The following is a 12672-nucleotide window of genomic DNA, read 5'->3' as shown; positions in this document are numbered from 1 at the left end:
TAATAAAGGTCCTCCAATCTTTGTTCCAGGGTAATATTCCATAATATAATTAGGGCTTGGGAGGCCTGTTAGGAGGAGTCACAGTAACCCAGGAAACCAAATGAGGTTCTAAATGGAAGAGGAGTGGGACATTTGAGACACATTTTAGAAATGTAATTGATAGGACTTAGGAACCATTACGAAGTGGGGAACAATACGATTCCCAAGGCGTCGGGTTGGACACAGGATGGTGGAACAGCAGGTGAGTGGAGAGACTCCCTGTCATGTAAACAAAGCAAGTGACCCGTTTCTGCTCCCAGCTTTCTACACAGCCCTCCATGCCCATCGCCTTGCCCAGAAGGCTGTCATGGAAGCAGCTCCGGAGTTGTTCCCTTTTCTTTTGTCATCTCTGAGCTCACAGGAAGAGAATGTATCAAGTTTTGCTAGGTGGAAGAAACAGTGTCACCTGCCCTAGGCAGGGATAACTTAGCAGATCAAGAATTTTAAACAAGACACTGGTTTTCTATGTAGAGAAGATACCTGAGAAAGTCAATGAAGAAAATATGGGGTTTAGAGAAGGTGACAGGAAGACAGCCTTTGTTTCACTTTCCTTGACAGACTCCAGTGATACCTGTTGTTTTTCTTGTTGACTGGTGTGACTGAAGATTTTATCTAGCAGTACTGAAGCTAACTTAGTCTCCTTGTTGATTTCAGCACCCACATGTACCTAGTTTTGCTTCACAAATATACAGCAATTCAGGGGTGTCCAAATGTTGCACAGACACTTACTGTTGAAAGCTCCAGCAGCATGAAGGCCAAGGTCAAAGAGCTGCGAAGGGAGGAATCCTGCCGAGTGAGCAAGAGGCTGGGACCCCCCAGAAGGCTCCTGGCACGTGAGACTGGCCTTGGGGCTTCCAAAGACAGCCTGGCATTCCTGGGAAGCTTCACCAGCACCCCAGCAGCCAGGACTTAGGAGGCTGTTCAGAAACGAGAATTCCTTCTCAAAATCATCTTCCAGTGAATCTACTGGCAAATCTTTTGCAACTGTTAAGTGAACATAAAAACAAAATGACTTTTATCTTTTCAAGGAAATAAGAGTAGAATATATGGCAAATCAAGTTTGTTTCATTCTCATATTTTATTAACATAATTTTAACAAATAAAGTGATTAGAAGTTTATGTGAAGATAATTTCTAATTAGGTAGGCTACATATCAAAATTCTTAAATCCTTAAAGAATTCTTAAAGAAATTTGTGGAAAATTCTTAAAGAAATGTGAATACCAGACCACATTACCTGCCTCCTAAGAAATCTGTATGCAGGTCAAGAAGCCGTAGTTAGAACCAGATGTGGAACAACAGACTGGTTCCAAATTGGGAAAGGAGTATGTCAAGGCTGTATATTGTCACCCTGCTTATTTAACGTATATACAGAGTACATCATGCAAAATGAGCACAAGCTGGAATCAAGACTGCCAGGAGAAATATCAATAACCTCAGATATGCAGATGACACCATCCTTATGGCAGAAAGTGAAGAGGAACTAAAGAGCCTCTTGATGAAAGAGGAGAGTGAAAAAGCTGGCTTAAAATTCAACATTCAAAAAACAAAGATCATGGCATCCGGTCCCATCACTTCATGATAAATAGATGGGGAAACAATGGAAACAGTGAGAGACTTATTTTCTTGGGCTCCAAAATCACTGCAGATGGTGACTGCCGCCATGAAATTAAAAGACGCTTACTCCTTGGAAGAAAAGCTATGACCAACCTAGACAGCATATTAAAAAGCAGAGACATTACTTTGCTGACAAAAGTCTATCTAGTCAAAGCTATGGCTTTTCCAGTAGTCATGAATGGATGTGAGATTGGACTATAAAGAAACCTGAGCACCGAAGAACTGATGCTTTTGAACAGTGGTGATGGAGAATACTCTTGAGAGTCCCTTGGACTGCAAGGAGATCAAACCAGTCAATCGTAAAGGAAATCAGTCCTGAATATTCATTGGAAGGACTGATGCTGAAGCTGAATCTCCAATAGTTTGGCAACCTGATGTGAAGAACCGACCTACTGAAAAGACCCTGATGCTGGATAAGATTGAAGGCAGAAGGAGAAGGGGACAAAAGAGGATGAGATGGTTGGATGGTATCACCAACTCAATGGATATGAGTTTGAGCAAGCTCCAGGAGTTGGTGATGGATAGGGAAGCCTGGCGTGCTGCAATCCATTGGGTCTCAAAGAGTTGGACATGACTGAGTGACTGAACTGAAAGGTCAAAATGACCACATTTCACAATGAAATTAATAGCTATAAATATTTATGTATAAAATAACTAAGCAACCACATGTGTAAGACAGAAACTATAGGAAATGCGAGGAAAAACAGAAGCTAATAATAGGAGACTATAATATACCAAGTTAAAAAACAGGCCAAGAGGACAGAAGTAAAGATGTGAAAGATCCAAACAACATAATCAACACAGTAGTTTGTATTTTTTTCAGCCATGTTGTGCAGCATGTGAGATCTTGGTTCTCCAACCAGGGATCAGACCTGCACCCCTTGCATTGGGCGGACAAAGTTTTAACCACTAGACTTCTGGGGAGGTTCTACTGTGGCTGTTCTTGAATATATACAAACCCTAATAGAAAATATACCTTCTTTTGAAGCACACATTGAAAATTCACAGAAATTAGTAACTAAGGCACACACACAAATCAGTTTCTTAAAACAACATGCTCTGATTACAATGAAATAAAATGAGACAATTCCTGGAGAAGGAAATGGAAACCCACTCCAGCATTCTTGCCTGGGAAATCTCATGGACAGTGGAGCCTGGTGGGCTACAGTCCATGGGGTCACAAGAGAGTCAGGCATGACTTAGCAACTCAGCAACAACCACAATCGATTATAGGCAGGTCTTTCAATTGCCGGAGGATGGGGGCCCATAACCCCCACTGAGTTCAAGGGTCAACTGTATTTGGTCTTGTGATTCCTATATTTATGTATGAAACAAAAACTTACTAAATTAGTACCTTAAATAAAGTGTGATTAAAGGATAAAAATGAGACCATTTTTTAATGAGACCAGAAACTAAAAGGCTCCTCTGCCTGCACATTCTTAACACCTTCTTTTAAACAACTCCTGGTTGAAAGGTGAATGGAATTTCTGAAAAATAGTGATAAAGAAGATGTTTCATATCATAATCCATGGGGTATTTAAATAATAATTAATAGAAAAATCATGACTACATTTATCAATAAAAATCAAAGAGGCTCCTGGCATGATACAATGGTGAGGTCCAGGGACCTGCGTATCAGTTTTTAAGTAACTGGTGAAATTTATTTTAAAATCTCTGAAAATTTTCCAAGGACATACTTCAAATGAGGAAACATTTACACAAGAAGATCTATTAAGATTCAGAAAGAATGAAAGACTATGATATTTGAACTAAGAACCGTTCCTTTCCACCCTCCCTTTCTCAGTTCAACAAGATGACAATCTGCTCTAGTCTGGGGGAAGTCAGGGAGGGGACCAAGGAATAACTGCAAACAAGCATGAGAGAATTTGGAAGGTAATGGAAATATTTTCTAATTCTCTATTGTGATGGTTGCCCAACTCTATAAATTTACTAAAAGCCACTGAATTTTATATTTACAATGGGTGAATCTTATGGTATTTAAATTATACCCCAATAAAGCTGTTAAAAAAAATCAAAAGAGATTTTGTACAACTATATGCAAATAAATTTGAAAACCCAGACAAAATGATTAATTTCTGAGAAAAATACAACTTACTAAAATTGATCCCAGGACAGGTAAAAAGGTTAAACTGATCAATTTCCACAAAGAAGAAAACTAAAAAAATCACAGGCCGAGATATTTTCACAGGGAAATTAATATCAATGAAAACATAGTAAATAAAATGTCAACAGACAATGCACAATGAAAAAGCTGGATTTATAACTGGGATCCAAAGATAGTGTAATATCAGGAAACCTATTAATATAGCTCACCATCTTAATGTATTTAAGAGCAAACATCAAATAATCACTGGTATAGATGCTGAAAAAGCTGTTGGCAAAATTCAACAAGGAGCGGGCATGCAACCATTCCTAATAAAATCTCTTGAGAAAACAGTAATGTGTGGATACTTAACAGTATAAAATATATACCTCAGTCTAAAAGCTAGCATCTTAATTAATTCAGAAACAGTCACTGACACCAAGATCAGGAAATGCTTGCTATTATTTCACACTGTTCTGGACGTAGTAACCAATTCAATTTTAAAAAAGAAATTAATTACAGTCACAGGCGTTGTTAAAGGAAAAACCAGACTATATGTGTTTGCAGAAGACATGATGGTTTACCTGGAAAGTTCCAGAAAATCACTCATAAAACTAACTCAAAGTATAAACAAATTTAGCAAAGTAGCAGGATATAAAACTAATATGCAAAAAAAAAATAGCACTTATATACCCCAAATAGTAACCAATTAAAGATGAAATGGAAAGAAAATGTCATTTATAATCGCAATAAAAGAAAATATCAGAGATGATCTTAACTAGAAATGTTCAAAACCTACATAAGAAGGCTATATATGAAAGCTATACAAGTAAACCTTAACAGAAAGATGCCCCTTGTTTTTGTCTAGAATGTCTAGACATCATCAACCTGTCAGTTTTCAGACTTAATGTGATCACAAAGTATCAATGAAACTTTCTTATGGAGCCAGACAATTTGATAAAAAAAAATTCATATTGAGAAGTAAACACCCAAGAATAGTTAAGAAAACAATGAAGATGAAGATACTAGTCCCACCAGATACAAAAACACACAAGATAACTTTCTGTAATTAAAACCACGTGCGTTTCTCTGGTGATCAAGTGGCTAAGAATCTGGCTGCCAATACAGGGGGTTTGATCCCTGGTCCCGGAAGATCCCAGATACCACAGAGCCAATAAGCCTGTGTGCTGCGACAAGAGAAACCACTGCAATGGAAGCCTGGACGCTGCAATGAAGAGTCGCCCCCTCCTGCCACCACTAGAGAAAGCCTGGATGCAGCCAAAAATAGATAAGTAAGTCTTTAAATAAAAAACGTGGCAATGGTGCATTGACACATCTATAAGCTATAAAGAAAGTCCAGAAACAGACCCAAATACGTATAGAAATCTAGCATATGAGTGGAAGTTAATCTCAAATTACTGAGGCAAAGATGGCATTTAAAAAAATAAAGGATAGATATTTGGAAAAATATAACATTCAATCCATTGTTCCAACACCATATGTGTGAATAAACTTCAAATGAATTGGAGATCTAAAGGTAAAAAAAAAAAACTATATAAATACTAGCAGAAAGCATAAATGAATTCCTCTAACCTGGGCTTTGCATAGGACATAAATCTAGATCCGATAAAATAAAATTAATAATAAATAATAAAATATATTATTTTATTATTATTAAAAATAAATAATAAAATAAAATTAATAATTTTAATAATTAATAAATTTGACTATATAAAATGTTTCAAATTTTTTTCATGGCAAGAAACAACTATAAGAAAAGTCAAAAGACAAATGACAAACTGGAAGAAAACATATGCAACATAACTGCTTGGAAGAAATGTTCAAGGCAGTGTTCACGGAGTGCCCACACGGGTAGGTGGTGGAGGCACGGGACAGTGAGATAAACAGCAGTCCTGCGCGTCCTCACAGCTACAGACACACGCCGCAGGGCCGACACGCGGAATAAACGAGGATTTAATTCCACTGTGACATGCTATGACGTAAAAGTGCAGGACCGCATTCCTGTGTAAAGACCTATCAGATTCTCATGTAAATAAAAGCCAAAGAATTTTAAATAATAAATTATCCACATATATTGTGAAATTATACCATTTTCAGAGTCAGAAAACTGAGGTGCTACAAATTCTTTGATTCGAGAATCTTTTTCCTTGTGATCTTCAGTTGCTGAAACAAGAGCACATGAAAGATTAAGTTGAAAAAGAGAAAATTTGGCATGCTTATTTACTATAGTAGTTTATAATAATTTAAACCCAACTGTTCAACTGACCAAATCAGATTATAATCCATATATATAAAAATGTAAAGATTATAGATAAAGATTACATATGTATAACAATTTTATAATACCCACAAATATTTAGGTCCTCTGTTCTATCCATGCCCTCTTAAAAGTTTTCACATTCCATGTGATTCACACAGTGGCTATGGGGAACAATATGGAAGTGCCTCAAAAAAGCTAAAAATAGAACTACCATATGACCCAACAATGCCACTTCTGAGTACTTATCCAAAAAATAAAAATAAAAACACTATTTCAAAAAGATACATGCACCCCCATATTCACTGCAGCATTATTTACAATAGCCAAGACACTGAAAGAAACTAAGCATCCATCAATAGGTGAAAAAAGAAAATGTGGTTCATATACGCAATGGAACATTATTCAGCCATAAAAAGAATACACTCTTAACATTTATGACAACACGGATGGACGTTGAGGGCATTATGCTAAATGAAATGGGTCAGACGAAGACACATACTGTACTATCACATTTATATGTGGTGTGTAAAGAACAAATGATACCTAAGCTCATAGATTTAGAGAACAGGGGTGGTTGCCAAAGGCTGAGGTGGGGGCACAATGAGTGAGGGAAGTTAAAAAGTACAAACTATCAATTATAAAATGAGTAAGTCATGGGGATGTAACCTATAGAATGTTGATTATAGTTAGTACTTTGTTACTATTGTTCAGTTGCTAAGTGTCAGACTCTTGCAACTCCAAGGACTGCAGCATGTCAGGTTTCCCTGTCCTTCACTATCTCCCTAAGTTTGCTCAGATTCATGTCCATCGAGTTGGTGATGCTATCTCTAACCATCTCATCCTCTGCCACCCTCTTCTTTTGCATTCAATCATTCCCAGCACAAGAGTCTTCTCCAATGAGTTGGCTCTTTGCATCAGGTGGCCAAAGTACTGGAGCTTCAGTTTCAGCACCAGTCCTTCCAATGAACATTCAGGATTTATTTCCTTTAGGATTGACTGGTTTGATCTCCTTGCAATACAAGGGACTCTCAATCAAGAGTCTTCTCCAGCACCACAGTTAGAAAGCATCAGTTCTTTGGTGGTTGCCTTCTTCATGGTCCAGCTCTCACATGTGTATGTGACTACTGGAAAAACTATAGCTTTAACAATATGGATCTTTGTCAGCAAAGGGATGTCTTTGCTTTTTAATATGCTGTCTAGGTCTGTCACAGCTGTCCTCACAAGTAGCAAGCATCTTTTAATTTCAAGGCTGCAATCACTGTGTGCAGTGATTTTGGAGCCCAAGAAAAGAAAATCTGTCACTGCTTCCACTTTTCCCCTTTCTATTTGCCATGAAGTGATCGGACTGGATGCCATAATCTTAGTTTTCTGATGTTGAGTTTTAAGCCACCTTTTTCACTCTTCTCCTTCACCCCCATCAAGAGGCTTTTTAGTTCCTCTTCACCTTCTGCCATTAGAGTGGAATAATTTATATATCTGAGGTTGTTGATATTTTTCCTGGCAACTTTGATTCCAGCTTGTGTTGCATCCAGCCCGGCATTTTGCATGATATACGCTGCATATAAGTTAAATAAGCAGGGTGACAATATACAGCCTTGATGTACTCCTTTCCCAATTCTGAACCAGTCCTTTATTCCATGTCCAGTTCTAACTGTTGCTTCTTGACCTGCATACAGGTTTCTCAGAGACAAGGAAGGTAGTCTGGTATTCCCATCTCTTTAAGAATTTTCCACAGTTTGTTAAGATCCAGATTGCATAGTCAATGAGGAAGAAGTAGATGTTTTGCTGGAATTCCCTTACTGTCTCTATGATGCAGTGAATGTTGGAAATTTGGTCTCTTGTTCCTCTGCCTTTTCTAAGACCAGTTTATACAGTTAGTAATACTTTCAAATACTGCATATTTGAAAGCTGCTAAGAGAGTAAATCTTAAAACTTTTCATCACAAGAAAAAAATGGTAACTGTGTATGAAGATGGATATTAACTAGACTTATTGTGGTGATCATTTTGCAATATATACATATAGCAAATCATGTTGTATACCTGAGACTAACATAATGTTTTTTGTTTTTTTTTAATTTTTTTTTTTTATTAGTTGGAGGCTAATTACTTCACAACATTTCAGTGGGTTTTGTCATACATTGATATGAATCAGCCATAGATTTACACATATTCCCCATCCCGATCCCTGCTCCCACCTCCCTCTCCACCCGATTCCTCTGGGTCTTCCCAGTGCACCAGGCCCGAGCACTTGTCTCATGCATCCCACCTGGGCTGGTGATCTGTTTCACCATAGATAGTATAGATGCTGTTCTTTTGAAACATCCCACCCTCACCTTCTCCCACAGAGTTCAAAAGTCTGTTCTGTATTTCTGTGTCTCTTTTTCTGTTTTGCATATAGGGTTATCGTTACCATCTTTCTAAATTCCATATATATGTGTTAGTATGCTGTAATGTTCTTTATCTTTCTGGCTTACTTCACTCTGTATAATGGGCTCCAGTTTCATCCACCTCATTAGGACTGATTCAAATGAATTCTTTTTAATGGCTGAGTAATATTCCATGGTGTATATGTACCACAGCTTCCTTATCCATTTATCTGCTGATGGGCATCTAGGTTGCTTCCATGTCCTGGCTATTATAAACAGTGCTGCGATGAACATTGGGGTGCACGTGTCTCTTTCAGATCTGGTTTCCTCAGTGTGTATGCCCAGAAGTGGGATTGCTGGGTCATATGGCAGTTCTATTTCCAGTTTTTTAAGAAATCTCCACACTGTTTTCCATAGCGGCTGTACTAGTTGCATTCCCACCAACAGTGTAAGAGGGTTCCCTTTTCTCCACACCCTCTCCAGCATTTATTGCTTGTAGACTTTTGGATAGCAGCCATCCTGACTGGCGTGTAATGGTACCTCATTGTGGTTTTGATTTGCATTTCTCTGATAATGAGTGATGTTGAGCATCTTTTCATGTGTTTGTTAGCCATCTGTATGTCTTCTTTGGAGAAATGTCTGTTTAGTTCTTTGGCCCATTTTTTGATTGGGTCATTTATTTTTCTGGAATTGAGCTGCAGGAGTTGCTTGTATATTTTTGAGATTAATCCTTTGTCTGTTTCTTCATTTGCTATTATTTTCTCCCAATCTGAGGGCTGTCTTTTCACCTTACTTATAGTTTCCTTTGTAGTGCAAAAGCTTTTAAGTTTCATTAGGTCCCATTTGTTTAGTTTTGCTTTTATTTCCAATATTCTGGGAGGTGGGTCATAGAGGATCTTGCTGTGATTTATGTCGGAGAGTGTTTTGCCTATGTTCTCCTCTAGGAGTTTTATAGTTTCTGGTCTTACATTTAGATCTTTAATCCATTTTGAGTTTATTTTTGTGTATGGTGTTAGAAAGTGTTCTAGTTTCATTCTTTTACAAGTGGTTGACCAGTTTTCCCAGCACCACTTGTTAAAGAGGTTGTCTTTTTTCCATTGTATATCCTTGCCTCCTTTGTCGAAGATAAGGTGTCCATAGGTTCGTGGATTTATCTCTGGGCTTTCTATTCTGTTCCATTGATCTATATTTCTGTCTTTGTGCCAGTACCATACTGTCTTGATGACTGTGGCTTTGTAGTAGAGTCTGAAGTCAGGCAGGTTGATTCCTCCAGTTCCATTCTTCTTTCTCAAGATTACTTTGGCTATTCGAGGTTTTTGTATTTCCATACAAATTGTGAAATTCTTTGGTCTAGTTCTGTGAAAAATACCGTTGGTAGCTTGATAGGGATTGCATTGAATCTATAGATTGCTTTGGGTAGAATAGCCATTTTGACAATATTGATTCTTCCAATCCATGAACACGGTATGTTTCTCCATCTGTTTGTGTCCTCTTTGATTTCTTTCATCAGTGTTTTATAGTTTTCTATGTATAGGTCTTTTGTTTCTTTAGGTAGATATACTCCTAAGTATTTTATTCTTTTTGTTGCAATGGTGAATGGTATTGTTTCCTTAATTTCTCTTTCTGCTTTTTCATTGTTAGTATATAGGAATGCAAGTGATTTCTGTGTGTTAATTTTATATCCTGCAACTTTACTATATTCATTGATTAGCTCTAGTAATTTTCTGGAAGAGTCTTTAGGGTTTTCTATGTAGAGGATCATGTCATCTGCAAACAGTGAGAGTTTCACTTCTTCTTTTCCTATCTGGATTCCTTTTACTTCTTTTTCTGCTCTGATTACTGTGGCCAAAACTTCCAACACTATGTTGAATAGTAGTGGTGAGAGTGGGCACCCTTGTCTTGTTCCTGATTTCAGGGGAAATGCTTTCAATTTTTCACCATTGAGGGTGATGCTTGCTGTGGGTTTGTCATATATAGCTTTTATTATGTTGAGGTATGTTCCTTCTATTCCTGCTTTTTGGAGAGTTTTAATCATAAATGAGTGTTGAATTTTGTCAAAGGCTTTCTCTGCATCTATTGAGATAATCATATGGTTTTTATCTTTCAATTTGTTAATGTGGTGTATTACACTGATTGATTTGCGGATATTAAAGAATCCTTGCATTCCTGGGATAAAGCCCACTTGGTCATGGTGTATGATTTTTTTAATATAACATAATGTTATATGTCAATTATACCTCAGTATAATAAGTATATATCATAGTGATTTGCAATTTTTAAGTTATGCTCCACTTATAATTATTATCAAATATTGACCATATTCCCTGTCGTGTACAATATATCCTTGTAGTTTATTTTGTCCCTCCTCCCATCCTTGTCCCTGACAGTAACCACGAGTTTCCTCTCTATCAGTAATGCTGGGTTTTCTATTGTTGTTATGTTCAATAGTTTATTTTTTAGACTCCTCATATAAGTGACATTATATAGTATTTGTCTTTCTCTGACCTATTTCACTTAGTTCATCCATGTTGTTGGAAAGAGCAAATTTTCATTCTTTTTTATGACTGAGTAGTACTCCTATATGCATACCACATATTCTTTATCTATTTTCATCTGTTGATGGACACTTATTGCTATGAACAATGGGATACATGTATCTTTTCCAATTACTGTTTTGGGGATCTTTTACGGATATATACACCCATGAGTGGAATTGCTTGCTCATATGGTAATTTTATTTTTAGTTTTTGAGAAACCTCTATACTGGTTGCCATAGGGCCTGCACCAATTTAAATTCCCACCGGCAGTGTAAGAAGGTTCCCTTTTCTACACCTTTTCATAGGTATTTATTATTTATAGTCTTATACCAAGGGAACATTTCATGCAAAGATGGGCTCAATAAAGGACATAAATGCTAAGGACCTAACAGAAGCAGAAGATATTAAGAAGAGGTGGCAAGAATACATAGAAGAACTGTACAAAAAAGTTCTTCACAACCCAGATAATCACGATGGTGTGATCACTCACCTAGAGCCAGACATCCTGGAATGTGAACTCAAGTGGGCCTTAGAAAGCTTCACTACGAAAAAGCTAGTGGAGGTGATGGAATTCCAGTTGAGCTATTTCAAATCCTAAAAGATGATGCCATGAAAATGTTGCACTCAATATGCCAGCAAATTTGGAAAATTCAGCAGTGGTCACAGGATTGGAAAAGGTCCATTTTCATTCCAATCCCAAAGAAAGGCAGTGCCAAAGAATGCTCAAACTATGGCACAATTGCACTCATCTCACACGCTAGTAAAGTAATGCTCAAAATTCTCTGAGCCAGGCTTCAGCAACACGTGAACCATGAAAATTCCAGATGTTCAAGCTGGTTTTAGAAAAGGCAGAGGAACCAGACATCAAATTGCCAACATCTGCTGGATCAGTGAAAAAGTAGGAGAGTTCCAGAAAAAATCTATTTCTGCTTCATTGACTATGCCAAAACCTTTGACCATGTGGATCACAATAAACTGTGGAAAATTCTGAAAGAGATGGGAATACCAGACCACCTGGCCTGCCTCTTGAGAAACCTATATGCAGGTCAGGAAGCAACAGTTAGAACTGGACATGGAACAACAGACTGGTTCCAAATAGGAAAAGGAGTAGGTCAAGGCTGTATATTGTCACCCTGCTTATTTAACTTATATGCAGAGTACATCATGAGAAACGCTGGGCTGGAGGAAGCACAAGCTGGAATCAAGATTGCCGGGAGAAATATCAATAACCTCAGATATACAGATGACACCACCCTTATGGCAGAAAGGGAAGAAGAACTAAAGAGGTTCTTGATGAAAGTGAAAGAGGAGAGTGAAAAAGTTGGCTTAAAGCTCAACATTCAGAAAACTAAGATCATGGCATCCGGTCCCATCACGTCATGGCAAATAGATGGGGAAACAGTGGAAACAGTGGCTGGTTTTATTTTTCTGGGCTCCAAAATCACTGCAGATGGTTACTGCAGCCATGAAATTAAAAGATGCTTACTCCTTGGAAGGAAAGTTATCAGCAACCTAGAGAGCATATTGAAAAGCAGAGACATTACTTTGTCAACAAAGGTCTGTCTAGTCAAGGCTATGGTTTTTCCCAGTGGTCATGTATGGATGTGAGAGTTGGACAGTGAAGAAAGCTGAGCGCTGAAGAATTGATGCTTTTGAACTGTGGTGTTGGAGAAGACTCTTGAGAGTCCTTTGGACTGCAAGGAGATCCAACCAGTCCATCCTAAAGGAG

General features: G+C 37.7%; 1 protein-coding gene across 5 annotated transcripts in view; it reads right to left on the bottom strand.

Annotated features, from left to right (window-relative positions):
- Positions 1 to 12672, bottom strand: part of ICA1L (islet cell autoantigen 1 like) — a 62213-nt gene that overhangs the window by 11316 nt on the left and 38225 nt on the right. For all 5 annotated transcript variants that reach the window (XM_043445643.1, XM_043445641.1, XM_043445645.1 and 2 more), the window contains 2 exons: positions 5868 to 5942; positions 769 to 1023 (listed from right to left, as the gene is read on the bottom strand). In XM_043445643.1, coding sequence (XP_043301578.1) covers positions 769 to 1023; positions 5868 to 5942 — 330 coding nt within the window. The remainder of the gene's footprint in view (positions 1 to 768; positions 1024 to 5867; positions 5943 to 12672) is intronic.

Source organism: Cervus canadensis, chromosome 24, assembly GCF_019320065.1.
Source record: "Cervus canadensis isolate Bull #8, Minnesota chromosome 24, ASM1932006v1, whole genome shotgun sequence".
In the NCBI taxonomy this organism is placed as follows: domain Eukaryota; kingdom Metazoa; phylum Chordata; class Mammalia; order Artiodactyla; family Cervidae; genus Cervus; species Cervus canadensis.
The sequence above is the reverse complement of the archived record's forward strand: the minus strand, read 5'-3'. Positions and strand labels throughout refer to the sequence as shown.